Source organism: Chlorocebus sabaeus, chromosome 20, assembly GCF_047675955.1.
Source record: "Chlorocebus sabaeus isolate Y175 chromosome 20, mChlSab1.0.hap1, whole genome shotgun sequence".
Lineage (NCBI taxonomy): Eukaryota > Metazoa > Chordata > Mammalia > Primates > Cercopithecidae > Chlorocebus > Chlorocebus sabaeus.
In genome coordinates this window covers 113199642-113222602 of record NC_132923.1, presented here as the reverse complement: position 1 = coordinate 113222602, position 22961 = coordinate 113199642, and the positions used below count along the sequence as shown (strand labels likewise).

General features: G+C 45.7%; 1 protein-coding gene across 1 annotated transcript; it reads right to left on the bottom strand.

Moving 5' to 3' along the window:
* Positions 1-556: 556 nt before the first annotated feature.
* FUCA1 (alpha-L-fucosidase 1) lies at positions 557-22803 on the bottom strand. Its single transcript, XM_037995800.2, has 8 exons — positions 22350-22803; positions 19309-19443; positions 16737-16874; positions 13533-13638; positions 8034-8234; positions 4097-4287; positions 1534-1633; positions 557-1315 (listed from the first exon to the last, which is right to left on the bottom strand). Exons 1-8 carry the CDS (start codon positions 22736-22738, stop codon positions 1175-1177), a joined length of 1401 nt encoding a protein of 466 aa, XP_037851728.1. The 5' UTR covers positions 22739-22803; the 3' UTR covers positions 557-1174.
* Positions 22804-22961: the final 158 nt, after the last annotated feature.

Genomic DNA, 22961 nt, shown 5'->3' with positions numbered 1-22961 from the left:
AGCACTCTCAGAGGCTGTGAGGTAGGTGGACCACTTAAGCCCAGGAGTTCGAGACCAGCCTGGGCAACATGGTAAAACCCTGTCTCTACAAAAAAAAAAAAAAAAAAAAAAAAGAATTAGCTGGGCATGGTGGCGTGTGCCTATAGTCTCAGCTACTTGGGAGGCTGAGGAGGGAGGATCACTTGAACCTGGGAGGTGGAGGTTGCAGTGAGCCGAGATCACACCACTGTACTCTAGCCTGAGCAACAGAGCAAGACTCTGCCTCAAAATAAAACAAAACAAGATTTCTAAACATATCTATTAAGGAAAAATGAAATAGAAAACTTGATTAGATCTATAACAAAGAGGCTGAACTGGTAGTCAACTCAGAAGAATGGTATTAGAAGTGAGAAGCAGAAAAAACACAGGAATTACATTTTTTTGTTCAGCATTAAGGAGATTTTGCAAGATTTAAAAAAAAAACCACACAAATCAGAAACTGATCATAAAGCTATAAGCAGTCTAAGTTGAAACTAGGAAAAGAAAGCTATCCCATGTTTTTTTGGTAGAAATGATGTGATGCATACATTTTTTTTATTTGATCATATTTAAAAAGACAGAGCAGAATCACATTCATTTTCTTAATAGTATCACTGTAAACATAGAGAATTTTGTTTGGTGCTCTTAGATTGCTCTGGGAATTTCTGAAGAGTTGACCATAGCAGCTTGGTTAGCCTTTTCCTTTCCCCCAAGGCTCTCCTGCCCTTTGCATAGTGTTGGTGACAACTGATTCTAACTAAATAGCATGTGGCTGAGCTTGCCAAATCCTTTCCACCTCCTCCCATAGGCAACAGGGTGACTTGGCTGAAAGGCATTGAGTAAGCAAGTAGGTTATCAGAGAACAGAGGGAAGATTCCATTGTAGATAATTCCAAATATTAGAATTGATGAACTCAGAGTTTAACTGCTCAGTCCCTTCTTCTGCTGACCTAATACAGATATAATCGCAATGGATCTCAGATCTTTGGTCCACTAAGACATCGGGGTAACGTACTCAGTTCCTTTGATTAAAATGTGTTGGAAAAGCCATCTCTGGGTGGAGAAGAGAAGTTCGTTGATTATAGTGATGGTATTATAAGAGGAAACTGAAGCAGCAAAACAGCAGGCAGCGCCTCTTTCTTCTTGCACTCAAATGATTACTTCACTCCTGTCAGCTTTATAGTCCAAGCAAACTCTGCAGGAACAGCAGAGGGTGGCAACTGGGGCAGAGAGATGAGCAGACCTTTATCTGGATCTGTGGACCACTTCAGATCTCCTTGAATTCCCAGCATCATTATCTGCAGAAAACAAAAGGGAATGAAACCAACTGGTAATGCACTAATGAGTAGAGAATACAGGCTGACTATGGTGGGAAACGGCCATGCTGGGCCAGGGCAGGAAAGCCAGTCTAAAAGAGGTATGAGTATGGGAGAAACCTGGCAGGGAAGGAAGAAAGGATGAATCTGCCAATTCCTTTACAGAAAGTTACATCTTAGGACTGACTGAGCCTCCTTACCTTCGTAGTTGAGGTAGTTATGGGAGATTCAAGGTTTAAGACTCCATTTTCTGGCCAGTGCAGAAAAATGGCATAAACAGCTAATCCCTTTGAGGTATACCTGGGAAAACAGAAACAACACTGTCAAAGATACCTGGCTTGTTATCCTGATACACAACTTTATGCACTCCCCCCTTTTAATGTTAATGTTAATTTTTTTTTTCTTTTGAGACAAAGTCTCGCTCTGTTGCCCAGGCTGGAGTGCAATGGTGTGATCTTGGCTCACTGCAATCTCTGCCTCCTGGGTTCAAGTAATTCTTGTGCCTCAGCCTCCCGAGTCACTGGATTACAGGTGTGCGCCACCATGTCTGGCTAACTTTTGTATTTTTAGTAGAGATGGCATTTTGCTATGTTGACCAGGCTGGTCTTAAACTCTTGGCCTCAAGTGATCCACCTGTGTTGGTCTCCCAAAGTGCTGGGATTACAGGTATGAGCCATTGCGCCTGGCTCCTTATTTTTTTTTTTTTTTTTTTTTTTTTGAGTCAGAGCCTCGCTCTTGTCCGGGGTGAAGTATAGTGGTATAATCTTGGCTCATTGCAACCTCCACCTCCCAAGTTCAAGCAATTCTCCTGCCTCAGCCTCCTGAGTAACTGGGATTACAGGTGCCTGCCACCATGCCCAGCTAATTTTTGTATTTTTAGTAAAGATGGGGTTTCACCATGTTGGCCAGGCTGGTCTCGAACTCCTGACCTCAGGTGATCCACCCGCCTTGGCCTCCCAAAGTGTTGGGATTACAGGCGTGAGCCACTGTGCCCAGTCGAATTTCTCTTTTTTAGTGATGGAGTCTTGCTGTGTTGCCCAGGCTGGGCTCAAACTCCTAGGCTCAAGTGATCCTCCCACCTTGGTCTTCCAAAGTGCTGGGATTACAGGCATGAATCACTGCACAAGGCCACTCATTCCCCTTTCAATTACCTACCAAATCCCAGTCCTTGAGTCTGTCACTGCTAATAGGGAGCACCAATAACTTATACCAATGAAGGTCTGCAGGAAGGAGGCAGTCTATACAACTCTATCTGGTGATATCTTCCATTTTCCCTGCCAACTGGGTCAAGTTGTCTTTAAAAATTAACTCCTACACCAGTTACTTCAAATAAATGAAGCCATTTACCTTATTATTCAAATCTCTTTTCTATTCCAAATCCATGTGAAAATAGCAAAGACTATAACAAGGACAAGATATGCAATGAAGATAGATTTGTTGTTCAGAGATTTCTTTCTTTTTTTTTGTTTTCTGAGACTGCACCTGGCCTGTTCTGAAATTTCACTATCTTTAGAGAAGAGGATGAAAATCACTACTATGGTTTGAATGTGTCTTCCAAATCTCATGTGTTGGAAACTTAATCTCCAAATTCATATGTTGATGGTACAGTATTTAGAGGTGAGGCCTTTGGGAAGTAATTAGGATCAGAAAAGGTGATCAGGGTAGGGCCCCATGATGGGACTGATGGCTTTATAAGAGGAAGACAGACCTGAGTGGACATGCCCACTCTTGTCCCCAACCATGTCATAATGTAGCAGGAAGGCCCTCATCAGATGCTGGTGCTATGCTCTTGAACTTCCCAGCCTCCAAAACTGTGAGCTAAATAAACCTCTATTATTTAAAAATTATCCAGTGTAAGCCAGGTGCAGTGGCTCATGCCTGTAATCCCAGCACTTTGAGAGGCAGAGGCGGGTGGATCACTTGAGGCCAGGAGTTCGAGACCAGCCCAGCCAACGCAGTGAAACCGTCTCTACTAAAAATACAAAAATTCGCTGGGCATGGTGGCGGGTGCCTGTAATCCCAGCTGCTTGGGAGGCTGAGGCAGGAGAAGTGCTTGAACCCGGGATGCAGAGGTTGCAGTGAGCTGAGATTGTGCCACTGTACTCCAATCTGGGCAACAGAGTGAGACTGTCAAAAAAATAATAATAAAATAAAATAAAAATCCAGCCTGTGGGATTCAGTTACAGCAACAGAAAACAGACTAAGACAACCACTAAACAGAAACTCATCCAAAACAGAGGGATTAAGGGAGGGATTAGATCCAGAGACCTAAGCTTTCTGGTATAATACAAGCAGTTCCCTTTAATAGAACACTTAGTTTGTACCTGGCACTCATCTCATTTAATCCTCACAATAACACTATAAAGCATCATCACTCCATTCTGCAGTGGAAAAAAATGGGACCCAAGATCAAATAACTAGATCCTGAAGTCCAAGTATGAATGGAAAGAATTTAGAATGGGGCCCTGTGTAACCCAAGCATTCGTTATTACTAATTTTAGGGGGCAGGGTAATAATCTCAATAAATTGACTGATGCTTTGTTGCTCCTTCCCTTTTCACCAAACCCACTCTCTCCCCTCACTGGTCAAAGATAACCTAGTAGACATAACTCAAATGGGGTACAAATTTTATGAGAAAATGACAGCTTTTGGATTTTCTCAAGGCAACTTCTAGCCTGGCTTGTAACATTGTGGACCCAAGGAGATACCAGTTCCAGATAGGGCACCATCCTGTTCTTACACACAACAGAAGACGGGACTCACCATACAGATGTTGTGTTCTTTTCCCATTGCACCCGCCACGGTTTGGAGGCATAGATAGCCTCTCCGTTGATGCTCAGCCATTTCCCAAGAGCAAGAAGTCTTTCTTGGAAGATGGGAACGATCAATCCATCTTTGGTTGGTCCAATGTTCAGAAGATAGTTGCCTCCCAAACTGACTGTCTGAACCAGTTCCTGGAGAGAACAGACACAAAGAAAGTCTAGCCAGGAATGCCAAGTCTGGCATCATGCTTAAAATAGACAGTAGGAGAAAAGAAAGAATCTAGGGCACACTGTTTGGTCCTCTGCTGTTTTTAAATTTTTTTTTTTTTTTTTTTTTTTTTGAGCCAGAGTTTCACTCTTGTCGCCCAAGCTGGAGAGCAATGGCATGATCTCGGCTCACTGCAACCTCTACCTCCCTAGTTCAAGCAATTCTCCTGCCTCAGCCTCCTGAGTAGCTGGAATTACAGGCATGCGCCACCATACCCAGCTAATACTGTTATATTTTTAGTAGAGACAGGGTTTCACCATGTTGGCCAGGGCAGTCTCAAAACTCCTGACCTCAGGTGATCTACCTGCCTTGGCCTCCCACAGTGCTGGGATCACAGGCACGCGTCGCCACACCTGAGCTAAAAATTCTCTCTCTATATGTATTTTTGTCACTATAAAAGCAGGTTAGGCTCATGTGAGTAAACTGAAAAATCATGCTATAAGATGGATAATTATATTAACTCAAATTTCAGGGAGTGGCCATGGAGCACTTCCTGTGATACTGTACTTCTCATGGTGCTGGGTAAGTGGGAAGGGTCATGCCCCAGAAACGTGAGGTGTGGGCAGGGAAGCTGACAATTTCAGGACATTCTTTATGTATTGGGTTATATAAATACACATGCTGCCCCTTTGGGAAAACTGCTATAAAGAGATACATTCTTTTTTGTTGTTGAGACGGAGTCTTGCTCTGTCTCCCAGGCTGGAGTGCAGTAGCATGATCTCGGCTCACTGCAACCTCTGCCTCTGGGTTCAAGTGATTCTCCTGCGTCAGCCTCCTGAGTAGCTGGGTCTACAGGCGTGCGCCGCCATGCCTGGTTAATTTCTGTATTTTTAGTAGAGATGGGGTTTCACTATGTTGGCCAGGCTGGTCTTGAACTCCTGATTTTGTGATCTGCCTGCCTCACCCTCCCAAAGTGCTGGGATTACAGGTGTGAGGCACCACGCCCAGCCAAGACATACATTCTTTACGGCTTCTGGAGTGGAATTCGGGTGTGTGTGTTTTTACTGTGACCTTAAACAGGTATTATACATATCCAGGCAGCTCAGAAAAACTAAGGTTATATAGACTGGGCGCGGTGGCTCACACCTGTAATCCCAGCACTTTGGGAGGCTGAGGCGGGTGGATCATGAGGTCAGGAGATCAAGACCATCCTGGCTAACACAGTGAAACACCATCTCTACTAAAAATACAAAAAATTAGCCAGGTGTGGTGGCAGGTGCCTGTAGTCCCAGCTACTCAGAAGGCTGAGGGAGGAGAATGGTGTGAACCCAGGAGGCGGAACTTGCAGTAATCCGAGATCGTGCCACTGCACACCAGCCTGAGCGACAGAGCAAGACTGTCTCAAAAAAAAAAAAAAAGAAACTAAGGTTATATAGAGAAAATTTTAAATTCATTATAGAAAATTTGAAGAATTCAGCCAGGCGTGGTGGCTCATGTCTGTAATCCCAGCACTTTGGGAGTCCGAGGCAGGTGGATTACCTGAGGTCAGGAGTTTGAGACCAGCCTGGCCAACATGGTGAAGCCCTGTCTCTACTAAAAATACAAAATAGCTGGGCACAGTGGTGGGCACCTGTAGTCCCAGCTATTTGGGAGGCTGAGGCAAGATAATCACTTGAACCCAGGAGGTGGAGGCTGTAGTGAGCCGAGATCATACCATTGCACTCTAGCCCGCGCAACAAAAGTGAAACTCCACCTCAAAAAAAAAAAAAAAAAAGAAATTTAAAGAATTAATTATGAGAATTCATTTACAGTACTCCAAGTGACACCACACCATTAACTTTTGATGTCTTCTTCCGGTCTTTTTCCTATGTAGTTAACTTTATACAGTTGTAATAATATGTAACTTATCTATTTATTTATTTATTTAAAAAAATTTTTGGCCGGGCACGGTGGCTCAAGCCTATAATCCCAGCACTTTGGGAGGCCGAGACGAGCGGATCACGAGGTCAGGAGATTGAGACCATCCTGGCTAACACGGTGAAACCCTGTCTCTACTAAAAAATTAAAAAAAAAACCAAAAACTGGCTGGGCGCGGTGGCTCAAGCCTGTAATCCCAGCACTTTGGGAGGCCGAGACGGGCGGATCACGAGGTCAGGAGATCGAGACCATCCTGGCTAACACGGTGAAACCCCGTCTCTACTACAAAATACAAAAAAAACCTAGCCGGGTGAGGTGGCGGGCGCCTGTAGTCCCAGCTACTCGGGAGGCTGAGGTAGGAGAATGGTGTAAGCCCAGGAGGCAGGGCTTGCAGTGAGCTGAGATCCGGCCACTGCACTCCAGCCTGGGCTACAGAGCAAGACTCCGTCTCAAAAACAAAACAAAACAAAACAAAAAACAAAAACTAGCCGGGCGAGGTGGCGGGCACTTGTAGTCCCAGCTACTAGGGAGGCTGAGGCAGGAGAATGGCATAAACCCAGGAGGCGGAGCTTGCAGTGAGCTGAGATCCGGCCACTGCACTCCAGCCTGGGCAACAGAGTGAGACTCCGTCTCAAAAAAAAAAAAAAAAAAAGGGTTCTATTGATCTGCACTTCTATCCAGAGTGCTTCCATTGCACTTACATAAAAAGCTGGGTTTGCAGCCATAAAAAAGAATGAGTTCGCCGGGCGCGGTGGCTCAAGCCTGTAATCCCAGCACTTTGGGAGGCTGAGATGGGCGGATCACGAGGTCAGGAGATCGAGACCATCCTGGCGAACACGGTGAAACCCCGTCTCTACTAAAAATACAAAAAATTAGCCGGGCGAGGTGGCGGGCGCCTGTAGTCCCAGCTACTCGGGAGGCTGAGGCAGGAGAACGGCGTAAACCCGGGAGGCGGAGCTTGCAGTGGGCTGAGATCCGGCCACTGCACTCCAGCCTGGGAGACAGAGCGAGACTCCGTCTCAAAAAAAAAAAAAAAAAAAAAAAAGAATGAGTTCATGTCCTTTGCAGGGACACGGATGAAGCTGGAAACCATCGTTCTCAGCAAACTAACACAGGAACAGAAAACCAAACAGCGCATGTTTTCACTCATAAGTGGGAGTTGAACAATGAGAACACATGGACACAGGGCAGGGAACATCACACACCAGGGCCTGCTGGAGTGTGGGGGACTAGGGAAGGGAGAGCATTAGGACAAATACCTAATGCATGCGGGGCTTAAAACCCAGACAACGGGTTGATAGTTTGCAGCAAACCATCACGGCGCATGTATACCTATGTAACAAACCTGCACACTCTGCACACGTATCTCAGAACTTAAAGTAAAATTTTAAAAAAGAGAGAGAAAAAACAATTACAATCAATCATATAGTATGTTAGAAAGTAATAATAATAATTTAAAAAGCTGGTTTAAGATCCATAGTTAAAAAATAATGAACTCAGGCCAGGTGCCGTGGCTCATGCCTGTAATCCAGTGCTTTGGGAAGCTGAGGCTAGAAGATCTCTTGAGGCTAGGAGTTTGAGACCAGCCTGGGCAACACAGCAAGACCCTGTCTCTACAAAAAATTTAAAAAGTAGCTGGATGTAGAAGTACATACCTGTAATTCTAGCTACTCAGGAGGCTGAGGTGGGAGGATCACTCGAGCCCCAGGAGTTTGAGGTTACAGTGAGGTATGATCGTGCCATTGCACTATTGCCTGCATGACAGCAAGACCCTATTTCATTAAAAAAACAAAAAACTCAAAGGTGCTCTTACCGAAATGATTTCAGATTCTTCTGTAACATCAGACATTGCCATGTCACGACGATAGCCCCAGGAAAACTTGTCAATGCTGGTGCACATCTCCCACTTGTGATCTGGCAAGCTCTGTGGCTTGAATTTATCTTCACAGTTATAGTATCCTCCATGGTGACAGGAACAGTTCTGACCCCATCGGTCATTTACTACCACCTCATCCTAAGAAGGGAAAGAATACTTGGTCATGAGGAGTAAAACCACTTGACTTCTTTATGTAATGCACTTTGGTAAGGCTCTATTTGAAAGCAAGAAAGTTAGTCTAGAGCAGTGGTTCTCAACTGGGGGCAATTTTGCTCTGGAGGGGACATTTGGTAAAGTCTAGAGACATTTTTGACTGTCATAACTGGGGTGGTACGCCATCTAGTGGGTAGAGACCAGGGATGCTACTAAACATCCTACAATGCACAGGATAGCCCCCATAGCAAACAAATACTCAGCCCTAAATGTCAACAGTACTGAGGCAGAGAAACGCTGCTGCAGAGATACATGTCAGGGCTGGGAGAGCCTGCTTTAAAGATCATCTGGTAAACCACTTATTCTATAAGAAGAGAAATGGGCCAGGCACGGTGGCTCACGCCTGTAATCCCAGCACTTTGGGAGGCCGAGGTGGGTGGATCATGAGGTCAGGAGATCGAGACCATCTTGGTTAACACAGTGAAATCCCATTTCTACTAAAAATACAAAAAATTAGCCGGGTGTGGCGGCGGGCGCCTGTAGTCCCAGCTACTCAGGAGGCTGAGGCAGGAGAATGGCGTAAACCCGGGAGGCAGAGTTTGCAGTGAGCCAAGATCATGCCACTGCACTCCAGCCTGGGTGATAGAGCGAGACTCCGTCTCAAAAAAAAAGAAGAGAAATGGACAGGAGAGGACCTGCCTGGGACCATGCCCCTAGGCAGTTTTAAAAGCTGGAACTACAAATCAGGTATCTGAACCCATGGCAGGCTGTTTTCCAACTATATAATCCCAACCTTACCTAGGTAAAGGAAAGCCAATCCCACTCAAAAAAAAAAAGCAAATTCTTTTTCTTCCTTCAAGATTTAGCTGAAGAATGACAAATCATACATGGAATATCTTTTTTTTTTTTTTTTTTTTTTTTTTTTGAGACGGAGTCTTGCTCTGTCGCCCGGGCTGGAGTGCAGTGGCCAGATCTCAGCTCACTGCAAGCTCCGCCTCCCGGGTTTACGCCATTCTCCTGCCTCAGCCTCCCGAGTAGCCGGGACTACAGGCGCCCGCCACCTCGCCCGGCTAGTTTTTTGTGTTTTTAGTAGAGACGGGGTTTCACCGTGTTCGCCAGGATGGTCTCGATCTCCTGACCTTGTGATCCGCCCGTCTCGGCCTCCCAAAGTGCTGGGATTACAGGCTTGAGCCACCGCGCCCGGCCGGAATATCTTAATGTAAATGTTAAATATGGCAGCATATTTTATAACAGGGTGGCCAATACAAGATAAATTTGGGAGGCCGAGGCAGGCAGATCACGAGGCCAGGAGATCGAGACCATCCTGGCTAACATGGTGAAACCCCGTTTCTACTAAAAATACAAAAAATTAGCTGGGCATGGTAGCACGTGCCTTTAGTCCCAGCTACTCGGGAGGCTGAGGCAGGAGAATCGCAGGAACCCAGGAGGCAGAGATTGCAGTGAGCCGAGATTGTGCCACTGCACTCCAGCCTGGGCGACAGAGCAAGACTCTGTCTCAAAAACAAAAACAAAAACAAATGAAACCTGAAACCATGTTCAACTCATCATGGCAAAAGGAGATTAAATAAAAGTTTTAAATTCCCATTTCTTGCCTGTTTTAGAGTCATTTGCATTGGTATGGAAGTTTCTCCTAAGGCTAGTTAAGTGCCAAAGAGAAATAGAAGAATAGTCATTATTTGTAACTAGTTCAATCCAATGTCTGGGCATCATGGGGTCACAGAATTGAAAAGGACAACACAAGATCAATTCAAGAACAGGTATGTAAAAGCCATTTCAGAGAAAAATGGGGTATTAACAATCCTAATTCTTCATTCAACACCTACCCACCCACTTATTCAATAGGTATTTACTCAACAACTACCATGAGGCTCACACTGTGGGCAGATTATTGCGTCTCCTGGGTGAATAAAACAGAGGTCTTGCCCTCAACCATCCAGCAGACACTAGCAGAGGAGAAATATGTGGACAATTACAATATGACATCATATCAGAGTTTATTACCTGGTTACAAGATTATCGAGGGCTATGAGGTTCATCGCTGGCTCCACCACCTAGTAGTCAAGGGGTCTTAGGCAGGTAACTTTACCTTTTAAGTCTAGTTACCTTATCTATAAAAACAAACAAAACTAACCAACCAAACAAAATCCAAAAGCAAATATCACCCACCTCACAGGGGTTTGAGAGGGAGAGATAAAAGTGACAGTGTACCCAGACTCTGGCACAGAGTGAGTAAAGGTGGCTCCTCGCCACACCTCCCCTTTCTCAGAGTCCTCAGGTGATATGAATGCTCCCTGTACACTCAGCCCGTCAAGGACAGACACAGCCATGCACTCCTTCATCCCACAGAAGCTAATGCAGTACCCTCCACTTTGGCATTCGAGCCAGTTGTCTATGGATTGTGGAGACCTCAGGACATACTTCTACTATCATACTGGTCACCCTATAATGTACTTCATTTGTATGTCTGTCTTTCTCTTCAGACTAGTTCTCTAAAGGCAGAAACCATTCATTCAGCATTTCCAGGGCTTAGCGTGCGGCATGCTACAGCACCGGTTCTCAATAAATCCTGGTAGAAATGAAGGAGAATCTACAGTCCCCATATGTCTGCAAAGCTAGTGTGAAGATGGGTTGACACACAGTCACATAGAAGGTCCTGGTTGCTGAGGAATTATCGTTTAAGAGAGGCCGGTGGGGAGTGGTGGCTCATGCCTGTAATCCCAGCACTTCGGGAGGCCGAGGTGGGTAGAGTACAAGGTCAAGAGTTCAAGACTAGTCTGGCCAACATGGTGAAACCCCATCTCTACTAAAAATACAAAAAATTAGCCAGGTGTGGTGGTGTGCACCTGTAATCCCAGCTATTCGGAAGGCTGAGCCAGGAGAATCGTGTGAACCCAGGAGGCGGAGGTTGCAGTGAGCCGAGATCATGCCATTGTACTCACTCCAGCCTGAGCAACAGTGTGAGACTCCATCTCAAAAAAAAGAAAAAAAAAAAAAAGAGGCCAAAAAGGCTCAGGCTGTTTAGCTAGTCATGCTTTTTAAATGGCACTGGGGTTGATATTTTCTTCCCTTTTCCAATCCTGCACCTTTGGCTAACTGTTTTTCCTTCTATGATACTCCTTAAGCACAAACACTAGACTGTAACTTCACATAGCAAGCGACCTGGCTCCAGGGGTATACACCCTGAATATATACATAGACACCATTTCAGAGACAAATGGGGTATTAACAATCTGAATTATTGGTTCAACACCCACCTACTTATCCTATTTATTCGGCAACTACCATGAGGCTCACATTGTGGCAGACACTGGGTTTCCAAGGTGAATAAAACAGAGTTCTTGCCCTCAACAATCCAGCAGAGACTAGCAGAGACAGATATGCAGACAATTACGATACGACATCACATCAGAGTTCATTACCCAGGGATGCATCGCACATCTGGGACGTCGTAAACATTCATCAAGTTCCAGAACACCACTTTTTTTTTTTTTTGAGACAGAGATTCGCTCTGTCACCCAGGCTGGAGTGCAGTGGCACGATCTCTGGTCACTGCAACCTCCACCTCCTGGGTTCAAGCAATTCTCTGCCTCAGCCTCCTGAGTAGCTGGGATTACAGGTACCCACCACCACGCCTGACTAATTTTTGTGTTTTCAGTAGAGACGGGGTTTCACCATCTTGGCCAGGCTGGTCTTGAACTCCTGACCTCGTGATCCACCACCCTCGGCCTCCCAAAGTGCTGGGATTACGGGGGCGAGCCACCACTCCCGGCCTCAGAAAGCCACTCTTAATCTGTCTCTGTGCATCATATAGAATCTGTTTTTTTCTTTCTTCCCATTTTCTGAGCTTAGTAATAGAGACCCAAGAAGACCCTTAGACATTTATGAACTACCAAGGTACCTCAATATAAACTGGATTTACACTTAAGATTTTTCTTTTAAATCCACAACAAATCTAGAACATGTACAATTTTGAAATTTGCTACAGTGAAGAGTGGGGTTTCCGCTACTTTGCAAGTACACTAAAATACAAACTGTAAATGGGCAGCCATTATGCACTGCCTAATAGTGTTGATTATAGGGAGGGGTACTGGGTAGGCCACATTCCCCCAAGGATTTGCATATAAGGGAAGTGAGTGTGCCCCCTGAGAGTTAAACTATAAAATCAACGTAGAGTAGTTGGGATTGCAGACATTTGCGTTTTATTCCTACCATTTAATTTTGTATGTTTTGCATATATGTTTTCTTTATTTTTTTGGAGACAGGGTTTTGCTCAGTTACCCAGGCTGGAGTACAATGGCACGATCTAGGTTCATTATAGCTTTGACCTCTTGGGCTCAAGTGATCCTCCCACATCAGTCTCCCGAGTAGCTGGGACTACTCATCTGTGCCACCACATCCAGTTAATTTTGTTTTTCTATAGAGACAAGGTCTCACTATGTTGCCCAGGCTGGTCTCGAACTCCTGGGCTCAAGTCATCTGCTTGCTTTGGCCTCCCAAAGTGCTGGGATTACAGGCATGAGCTGCTGCGCTTGGCCTTTATGTCTTTTATGTTATATGTTTTCTTTATATTTTAGTATACATTTTAATATATTTTTGGTGATTTTCTCATTTATAACATTTGCTTAATAGAGTTTATTTTCTCTGTAGTGGTCTGGGAATTGTAATTACTATTTTTAGTCTACTATGTAAATTTACCATTGTTTAAACCTATAATGTCAAAGTTAAGAACTAAAGGAGAATGCCGGGCATGGTGGCTCACGCCTGTAATCCCAGCACTTTGGGAGGCCAAGGTGAGTGGATCACCAGAGGTCAGGGGCTCGAGAACAGCCTGGCCAACATGGTGAAACCCTGTCTCTACTAAAAACACAAAAATCAGCTGGACAGGGTGGCAGGCGCTTGTAATCTCAGCTACTCAGAGGGCTGAGGCAGAATAATCACTTGAACCTGGGAGGCAGAGGTTACAGTGAGCGGAGACCACGCCACTGCACTCCAACCTGTGCGACAGAGTAAGACTCTGTATCAATTAAAAAAAAAAAAAAAAAAAAAAGAACTAAAGGAGAAGAAAGCTTATACTCTACGGGAGCCAGGGAAGATTAAAGGAGAAACCTTTAACATCCATTAAGTGCCCCAGTCCCTACTGCCCCCATGTTGATATTCCTGTTTATTATTGCTCCTGCTGCTGTTGTCTACTCCAGAGTTTGGCTCCTTGTACTTTCTTTCTTCATAGGAGATAAATAAGAAAGAAGTCATATAATCACATACCTTGACGGGGCTATCATTGTAGAGCCAGGAAAGAAAATTTGTGGAGTTCCAGTAAGTATCAGGACATTCCCACTCCCCATCAGACCAGATCAGATCAGGTTTATAGCTGGAAGACATGTGATCAGGACAGAGCTTATTATCTATGTTCACAGTAATATCTTATGGACTTTTTTTTTTTTTAGAGATGGGATCTTGCTATGTTGCCCAGGCTTGAGTCCTGCAGGTATCAACAGGTACGATCATAGTGCACTATAGTTCCAGATTCCTGGGCTCAAGCGATCCTCCTGCCTCAGCCTCCTGAGTAGCTGGGACTACAGGTGCACACCACTGCACTTGACTTGTGGACTGATTTTTGCAATAAATATTTTAAAATTAATTTTCCTCCATTTTGAAAGTATGTGGCATAAAAATGATCACAGTGCAGAGGATGTGGAAAACTGAAAAGATTTGCTAATAAAACCACTGTTTAAAACAAACACAGCATTTTGGTATATTTCCTCCTGATCTTTTCCTTTCTTCCTTTTTTTTGAGACAGTGTCTTGCCTTGTCCCCCAGGCTGGAGTGCAGTGCTGTGATCTCGGCTCACTGCAACTTTCACCTGCTGGGTTCAAGTGATTTTCATGCTTCAGCCACCCAAGTAGCTGGGATTACAGGTGTGCACCACCATGCGTGGCTAATTTTTGTATTTTCAGTACAGACAGTGTTTTGTCATCTTGGCCAGGCTGGTTTTGAACTCTTGGCATCAAGTGATCCACCTGCCTCAGCTTCTCAAAGTGCTGGGATTTCAGGCACAAGCCACTGTGCCTGCCCTAATCTTTTTCTTTATGCCTTTTAGAAAATGGAGGTATAATCAGCATACAAACAATCTGGTTTCCTTTCAGCAACTAATTCCAGTTAAGAATGGTGTTTCAAGGAAGCAAAGTAAACAAAATGGTGCTTCAGGACTATAAGACTAAGATTTGCTTTGAAGATGTTTTAAGAGTTTGAACTATTTGTAAAATGCATTTTTGTGGATAATTACCAAAGTCTGTACTATAAAGGATTTATGGAATCTATTGCAGCCCCATTTGTACTTTAGCATATTATTACTCTGAGCCCTATAAGGCATGCATATTGTGTGTGTATATATAGATACATATGTGTATACCTATATGGTAAGCATTATTATTCTCATTTGAGCAGCAAGAACTTGATGCTCAGCAGGGCAATTTGTTTTAGTTGACAAGGCTTGTAAGTAACAGGAGCTGGAACTCAAATACAAATCTGCCTGGTGCCAAACTGTCCACTGTACTCCATAATTAGCAGGTAAACTCTAGGAAGATCACTAAGTGGCAAGATATAACACAGATGGTCTGTGATTTACTCTGTATAAGAAATTGTACTAGGCAATTTAAACTCATTACCTCATTAGTTCTCATGATTCTATGATATATTATTATCCCCATTTCACAGATAGAGAAACCAAGATCTTGAAAGATAAGTAGTTTGTTCAAGGCAACACAGCCAAGTATGAAAAAAGAATGGGGATTTCAGATTCAGTGATGTCTAAATCCATGCCTCTGATGGTCTCTTACAACTGTTACTATTTTCTTAAGAAGTCATCTGTATAGAATCTGAATACAAGGTAATTTTTCTTTTCTTTTCTTTTTTTTTTTTTTGAGACGGAGTCTCGCGCTGTTGCCCAGGCTGGAGTGCAGTGGCCGGATCTCAGCTCACTGCAAGCTCCGCCTCCCGGGTTTGCGCCATTCTCCTGCCTCAGCCTCCCGAGTCGCAGGGACTACAGGCGCCCGCCACTTCCCCTGGCTATTTTTTGTATTTTTTTAGTAGAGACGGGGTTTCACTGTGTTAGCCAGGATGGTCTCGATCTCCTGACCTCGTGATCCGCCCGTCTCGGCCTCCCAAAGTGCTGGGATTACAGGCTTGAGCCACCACGCCCGGCTTCTTTTCTTTTTTTTTGAGACAAAGTTTTCCTCTGTAGCCCAGGCTGAAGTAAAGTAGCACTATCTCGGCTCACTGCAACTGCCTCCCAGGTTCCAGAGATTCTCCTGCCTCAGCCTCCCGAGTAGCTGGGACTACAGGAATGCACCAGCACACCCGGCCACATTTTGTATTCTTAGTAGAGGTGAGGTTTCACCTGGCTGGCCAGGCTGGTCTCGAACTCCTGACTTCAAGTGATCCACCTGCCTTGGCCTCCCAAAATGTTGGGATTACAGGCGTGAGCCACCGCGCCTGGCTAAAGGTGATTTTCCTTTGCTCTAAAGTGAGGGTCCAGGCAGCTGCCTCTGAAGCTTTAAGGGTCTACCGTCCTCTATGAGTCCCCAGGCTCATAGAAAGGCAAACGGGTGTAAAACACAGTGAAGTCTAGTGACAAATCCCTAAGTGAAAGTGATCATTTAAAGAATAATGGTAATAATAACAACACCCTTTGTACCAGGCACCATGACAGATACATTTCACATACTATTCTGAGCCCTACAAAGAAGGCATTATTATCCCCACTTTACAGAGTGAGAATCAAGCTCAGGAGAGTGTTCTATTTAAGGTGTGTAACAGAAGCCAGAGGTCAAACACAAATCTGCCTGATGCCAAACCACCGCCTTCTCCAGGGTCCTGACATGGAAAATGGCATGTAAGAAGGGAACTAAAATTCTGACTTTCTACCATCCTGGGTTTTGTGTGACTGTTTCAATGTATAAGGCAATATGACCACATGACCAAAGTTCTGAAAAGCAGGAGGAAAGAACATATTTTGTCTTAATACCACCACCACTTTTTTTTTTTTTTTTTTTTTGAGACAGAGTCTTACTCTGTTGCCAGGCTGGAGTGCAGTGGCAAGATCTCGGCTCACTGAAAGCTCCGCCTCCCAGGTTCACGCCATTCTCCTGCCTCAGCTTCCCAAGTAGCTGGGACTACAGGCGCCCACAACCACATCCAGCTAAGTTTTTTATTTTTAGTAAAGATAGGGTTTCACCGTGTTAGCCAGGATGGTCTCAATCTCGTGACCTTGTGATCTGTCCACCTCAGCCTCCCAAAGTGCTAGGATTACAGGCGTGAGTCACCATGCCTGGCCACAACCACTATTTATTATTTTGATGTCTTTTAGATTTTTTTCATACCTATCCCTTCTCCACTTTAACAGCACCTTATTGGAGGCTCTGATTTCTTTGATAAAAGTCATAGGGCCAAAATATTTCTGTGTCTTACCTGTTAACAAGGTCGTACAGCTCTGGCATTGTTTTTGCACCGACAAAATACTGTGTTTTGAAGCCATTTTTCTTATCAAGTAGATAGAGTGGATGGAACCACTCTAAGAGTGAGTGGTATAGTCCATAGCGGATGTTCCTTAAACAGAAAAACAGAATGACAACTGTCATTAAGCATAGAACAAATAATTTGTTCAGTTCTAGCATTTTTTCATCTCATTGAGACTCACTCATAAGAGCATGTAGAGAGGGATGGGATTCAAAACCATTTCCTGGCCGGGCGCGGTGGCTCAAGCCTGTAATCCCAGCACTTTGGGAGGCCGAGACGGGCGGATCACGAGGTCAGGAGATCGAGACCATCCTGGCTAACACAGTGAAACCCCGTCTCTACTAAAAAATACAAAAAAAAATAACCGGGCGAGGTGGCGGGCGCCTGTAGTCCCAGCTACTCGGGAGGCTGAGGCAGGAGAATGGCGTAAACCCGGGAGGCGGAGCTTGCAGTGAGCTGAGATCCAGCCACTGCATTCCAGCCTGGGCGACAGAGCAAGACTCCGTCTCAAAAAAAAAAAAAAAAAAAAAAAAAAAAAAAAAAAAAAAAAAAACCATTTCCTTAAATTATTCACCATTCACTTAAGCAACATAAGGCTTACTGTGTTTTTGATTATACACATAACTACCTTTTATACATAAATATCTTAACAACAAAATGCTATTTAAACCATCTTTTATCGTTTAAGTCAATTATCCCAATAGTGTATAGTCCTGCCAGGCGTGGTGGCTCATGCCTGTAATCCCAGCACTTTGGGAGGCTGAGGTGGGAGGATCCCTTGAGTCCACGAGTTTGAGACTAGCCTGGGCAACATAGTGAGACCTTGTCTCCACAAAAAAATTAAAAAATTAGCCGAATGTGGTGGTGCGAGCCTGTAGTCCCAGCTACTTGGGAGGCTAAAGTGGGAGGATGGCTTGAGCTCAGGAGGTAGAGATTGCAGTGAGCTGAGATTGTGCCATTGGAGTCTAGCAAAGGCAACAGAGTGAGGCTCTGTCTCAAAACAAAAACAAAACAAAACAAAACAAAAAAGCATATAGTCCTATTTTTAAAAAATATCTTCCCTGTCAATCATAAAATTTCATATTTAAAGAAACTGGAAAATAGAAAATAAAATATTCAAAGTACTCTTACTCAGAAACAATCATTAGTAACATTTTCCACACAGTTGAAATGAATATAGGTTTATTGTTTTATTTATCTAAGATTTACTAATAGTTCTTAACATACACGAAATGAAATGTGGTTGATGACGTAATTTCACACTCAATAAAGCCTACTTTGGGTTAAGAATGGTGAGTGTTACAAAAACCTTACGATGCAAGAAACAATGGCACAGATAAAAAATAACTGAAGTATTTCATCATATGAACCACAGACTAAATAAAGGTGGTAAAAATCGTGACTCCTAAAGTCCATGTCTAATCAACATCTCAGAGTTTTACAGCAGGACTATAAGCAAAGCACAGTGCTGAGAAACAAACTGAGCAGGTGACAGGAGTCAGCAAACTCTTTTTTTCTTTGAGACGGAGTCTCGCTCTGTCACCCAGGCTGGAGCGCAGTGGCGTGATCTCGGCTCACTGCAACCTCCACCTCCCGGGTTCAAGCGATTCTCCTACCTAGCCTCCTGAGTAGCTGGGATTACAGGCAAATGCCACCACGCCCGGCTAATTTTTGTATTTTTAGTAGAGACAGGGTTTCGTCATATTGGTAAGGTTGGTCTTGAACTCCTGACCTTGTGATTCGCCTGCCTCTGCCTCCCAAAGTGCTGGGATTACAGGTGTGAATCACCACACCCGACCAGCAAACTCTTTTTTTTTCGAGACTGAGTCTCGCTCTGTCGCCTAGACTGGAGTGCAATGGCCAGATCTCAGCTCACTGCAAGCTCCGCCTCCCGGGTTTACGCCATTCTCCTGCCTCAGCCTCCCGAGTAGCTGGGACTACAGGCGCCCGCCACCACGCCCGGCTAGGTTTTTGTATTTTTTTAGTAGAGACGGGGTTTCACCGTGTTAGCCAGGATGGTCTCGATCTCCTGACCTCGTGATCTGCCCGTCTCGGCCTCCCAAAGTGCTGGGATTATAGGCTTGAGCCACCGTGCCCGGCCAGCAAACTCTTAAAGGTTCAGATAGTATTTTAGGTTTTGCAGGTCATTTGGTCTCTTATCTCAGCTCTCCAATTGTAACTTGAAAGCCATCATAGACAGTGCATAAATGAATAGGCATGGCTGTGTTCCAATCAAACTTTATGATTTATACGCTCAGCTTACTCCTCAAACAGGACATCAAGTAGCATCGTAGTCTATGTTGGTTATCCTTCATCTAACCAAATATGGCCATGAACTTCTCTAATGGTGTCCCCTTTGGTCACGTGAAAACTGTGAAGCATGAAACACTGCTAATTCAAAGGCCAGAAGCCCTTCCGGCTACTTGCTATTTGCAAACCTAGAAAACACACGAGAGTAGAGAAGGTACAGAACTCTTGAGAGCCAGATCCAGAGATGACAGGGTAACCATCCCTAGACACCCACCTCTTCCGGAGAGCTGTTCCCAATTCACCAACCAAATCCCGATGAGGCCCCACATCCTTGGAGTTCCAGTTCCAAGACACAGGACTCGGCCAGTTTGTGAAGCCTTCATGATGCTTTGTCGTCAAAACTACATACCTGTGGACAGCAAAACCACATGAGCAAAGGAAGTGGGCAGTGAACTTGCATGAACTTGCCAGGCACGCCTGAGGCTTTTTAAATGGCTGAAAGAACTTGACCACAACAAATGTACTTGTACCAGTGACTATATTAGTGATATCCAAGAAGCTGCTGCAGTCACAATTCCCCTTGGGCATTGCTCCAGGAACGGAAGCAGATTTGAGGAAGTCCCAACCCTCAGTTCCTAGTGAAGGAGGAGGCCCAGAGGGAAGGAAGAAGTAGGTAAGGGAAAAGAAGTGCACCTTAGCTCTGTGATTCTTCAACATTTCTGGTAGAAATGATTAACTTTCTTTCACTCTTTGCCCTGAAAGAGAAAGATCTCTACTGGAAATGGCAGATGACAGAAAACTAAGCCATTTGCTGGCCAGGCATGGTGGCTCACACCTATAATCCCAGCACTTTGGGAGGCCAAGGCGGGCGGATTACCTGAGGTCAGGGGTTCAAGACCAATCTGGCCAACATGGCGAAAACCCATCTCTACTAAAAATACAAAAATTAGCTGGGTATGGTGGTGTGTGCCTGTAGTCCCAGGTACTTGAGAGGCTGGAGCACAAGAATTACTTGAGCCTGGGAGACGGAGGTTGCAGTGAGCCGAGATCGTGCAACTGTACTCCAGCCTGGGCTACAGAGCAAAACTGTTTCAAAACAACAACAACAACAACAAATAAGAAAACAGAAAACTAAGCTGTTTGATTTACCAAGCCTACATAAATTGCCTCTCATTTATTATAGAGGTAACAAAAGACCCAATAACTGGGAGAAAAGGCAAGTGCTGAAATAACAACCAAATCACTCAATATTTAATTTGCTTTTATGGCAGAAAAACAGGTAATACCTGCACTTTATGATTCAATCACTGGCCAGAGTAGGGAACTCCAGGACTTGAAGGACCAAGTCCTTTTAGGCTCTGTGGGGCACATTCCTCTCTGCAGTGTATTCTTCTTTAAAAATTTTTACAATCCTTTAAAAATGTAAAAACCATTCTCACTTCATGGGCCTTAAAAAACTGGCAGAGTCTGGGCGCGGTGGCTCACGCCTGCAATCCCAGCACTTTGGGAGGCCGAGGCGGGCAGATCACAAGGTCAGAAGTTTGAGACCAGCCTGGCCAACATGGTGAACCCTGTCTCCACTAAATATACAAAAATTAGCTGGGTGTAGTGGTGCGTGCCTGTGATCTCAGCTACTCAGGAGGCTGAGGCAGGAGAACCGCTTGAACCGGGACCCAGGAGGTGGAGGTTGCAGTGAGCCAAGATCACGCCACTGCACTCCAGCCTGGGCAACAAGAGTTAAACTCTGTCTCAAAAAAAACAAAACAGGCCGGGTGAGGTGGCTCACGCCTGTAACCCCAGCACTTTGGGAGGCTGAGGCGGGCGGACCACGAGGTCAGGAGATCGAGACTATCCTGGCGAACACTGTGAAACCCCGTCTCTACTAAAAATACAAAAAAATTAGCCGGGCGTGGTGGGCACCTGTAGTCTCAGCTACTCAGGAGGCTGAGGCAGGAGAATGGCATGAATCCAGGGGGCGGAGCTTGCACTAAGCGGAGATCACGCCACTGCACTCCAGCCTGGGCGACAGAGCGAGACTCTGTCTCAAAAAACAAACAAAAAACCAAAAAAAAAAAAAACACAAATAAACGAACAAACAAACAAACAAAAATGGCAGAGGACCAATCCCGCTGACCAGTTTGCAGATCCTGGTGCAGTGTAAACAACCTTGATGTCATGAGACCTGCAGTCTAGGACATTGTATTTCTTCCTCTCTTTGGGCCAGTCACCTCATCCATGAAATAAAAGGCAGGGAAAGAGGCTATCTCCCAGATTTTAATTTTTCTCACTTATAAGTTATGGAACTCTAAGGTCCTAGGAGATAAACACGTCCTCTGCTTAATCAAGTCTTATACTCCCATACATTTAATGGCAAACACTAAATGCCAGTTATAATTTCTGTTTTGTACAAGAGAATCCAAAGTTCAAGAGAAACGAAAACCCGGAAGATAGCTTAGGAACCAAGATAAGGATGGAAGACTGCTCTAAGCCAGGGGCTGGGGAAACCTCCCCGCCTCCATTCTTACTCTTCTCCAACCCACTTCTCTCCCAGCAGCCGAATGAATCTTTCTAGAAGCTGAGAGTAACCACTCCCTGACTTAACACCTGGAAATACAGGGCTCTCAAGGCTCACTCCTTCAGGATAAGGCCCTGCCTTGACAACTTCATGCGTCCTGGTCTCCCCTTATCCCCACCCCAGTGCTCTCTACTCTGTTGTCTGAACCAGCCACCCCCAAGTTCCAACAGTTCTCAGAGTCAAACCTTTCTTGGGCACTTCCTACGTACAAGGGATTGAGAGGAGCAAACGAATGACTATCTGTACTGTTGCCCAAACACACTGCACACCAGAACTCCCCTCTCTTTTCCTCTTAGAGACATTAGGACTGAAAGGAAAGGATACAACCCTTTTCTATAACCATAGAAGAGGCTGCAGGGAGGCTGAAGTGACTTGTCCAGGTTCACAGTTGAATTAGAACCAGGCTCCACACCACTGATTTGAAACCCTGGAGTCCTGATAGGGCTGCCAATCTGAAAGGGACATCAGTGGCCTAACTCAGCCCTCTCGGTGCACAGGTGTAGATACCCAGGGCTTCCCAGTCCGCCATCTCCCGAACCTTCATTTATCAGTGCCCAGCCAGACGCACCTCCTCCTCCTCATCAGGTGTGCCACGCTCACTCCTGCGGCCGCAAGAGGCCACACGCGGGTCCCGGGGTCATGGGGGCTACCGGCAGCTGCGCGCCCCGGCTGGCCGCCCACCCCACCTCCTGTCTGCCACCCGAGCCGGGAAGGGGCGCCGCCCCCGGGACCACACTCACTTGGCGCCCGCGGCCTGGAAGAGGTCGGCCCACTCCTCCGGGTGGAAGAAGCGCGCGGTAAACTGCGGCCCGAAGTCGGCGTAGCTGAAGCCGGGCGGGTAGTTGTCACGCATGAAGCGCTGGTACTGCGGCCGCCCCTCGCCCTGCCAGTTCCACCAGAACCACTCGCTGCCCCAGGCGGGCACCGAGAACACGCCCCAGTGGATGAACACCCCGAACTTGGCTTCGTCGAACCAGGACGGCAGCGGCCTAGAATCCAGGCTCGGCCAGTCCGGGGTGTAGCGGCGCAGAGGCTGGGCCCGACGCACCGACTCGGTAGCTCCAAGGAGGAGCAGCAGCAGCCACAGCGCGGGACCCGCCGGCCGCCGCCTCTTCCCCGGTGCCCGCATTGCTGCCCGGAGGCGACGCGGCCCACTCTTAATGCGCAGGTGCTGGCGCGCGGCTCCGCCCACTCTGACTAACGATTGGCCCGGAAGGAAAAAGGGGTGGGACAACCCGGATAGGTTGGCCCGAGTCGCTTCCTCTTCGGGTCTGAAGAGCGCCCTCTGGTACTCTAACCCGGAAAGACGTAGGGAGGCGTTGACAGCGCTTCGCTGAAGGACGAATAAAAAC

What these genes read in the sequence shown, in the direction of transcription:
- FUCA1 (XM_037995800.2), bottom strand. Translation starts at nt 22,738, where the DNA reads ATGCGGGCACCGGGGAAGAGGCGGCGGCCGGCGGGTCCCGCGCTGTGG. An exon ending in TTCCAGGCCGCGGGCGCCAA is followed by an intron (nt 19,444 to 22,349) that starts GTGAGTGTGGTC and finishes TGCTGTCCACAG; the next exon opens with GTATGTAGTTTTGACGACAA. An exon ending in CTGTACGACCTTGTTAACAG is followed by an intron (nt 13,639 to 16,736) that starts GTAAGACACAGA and finishes CATGTCTTCCAG; the next exon opens with CTATAAACCTGATCTGATCT.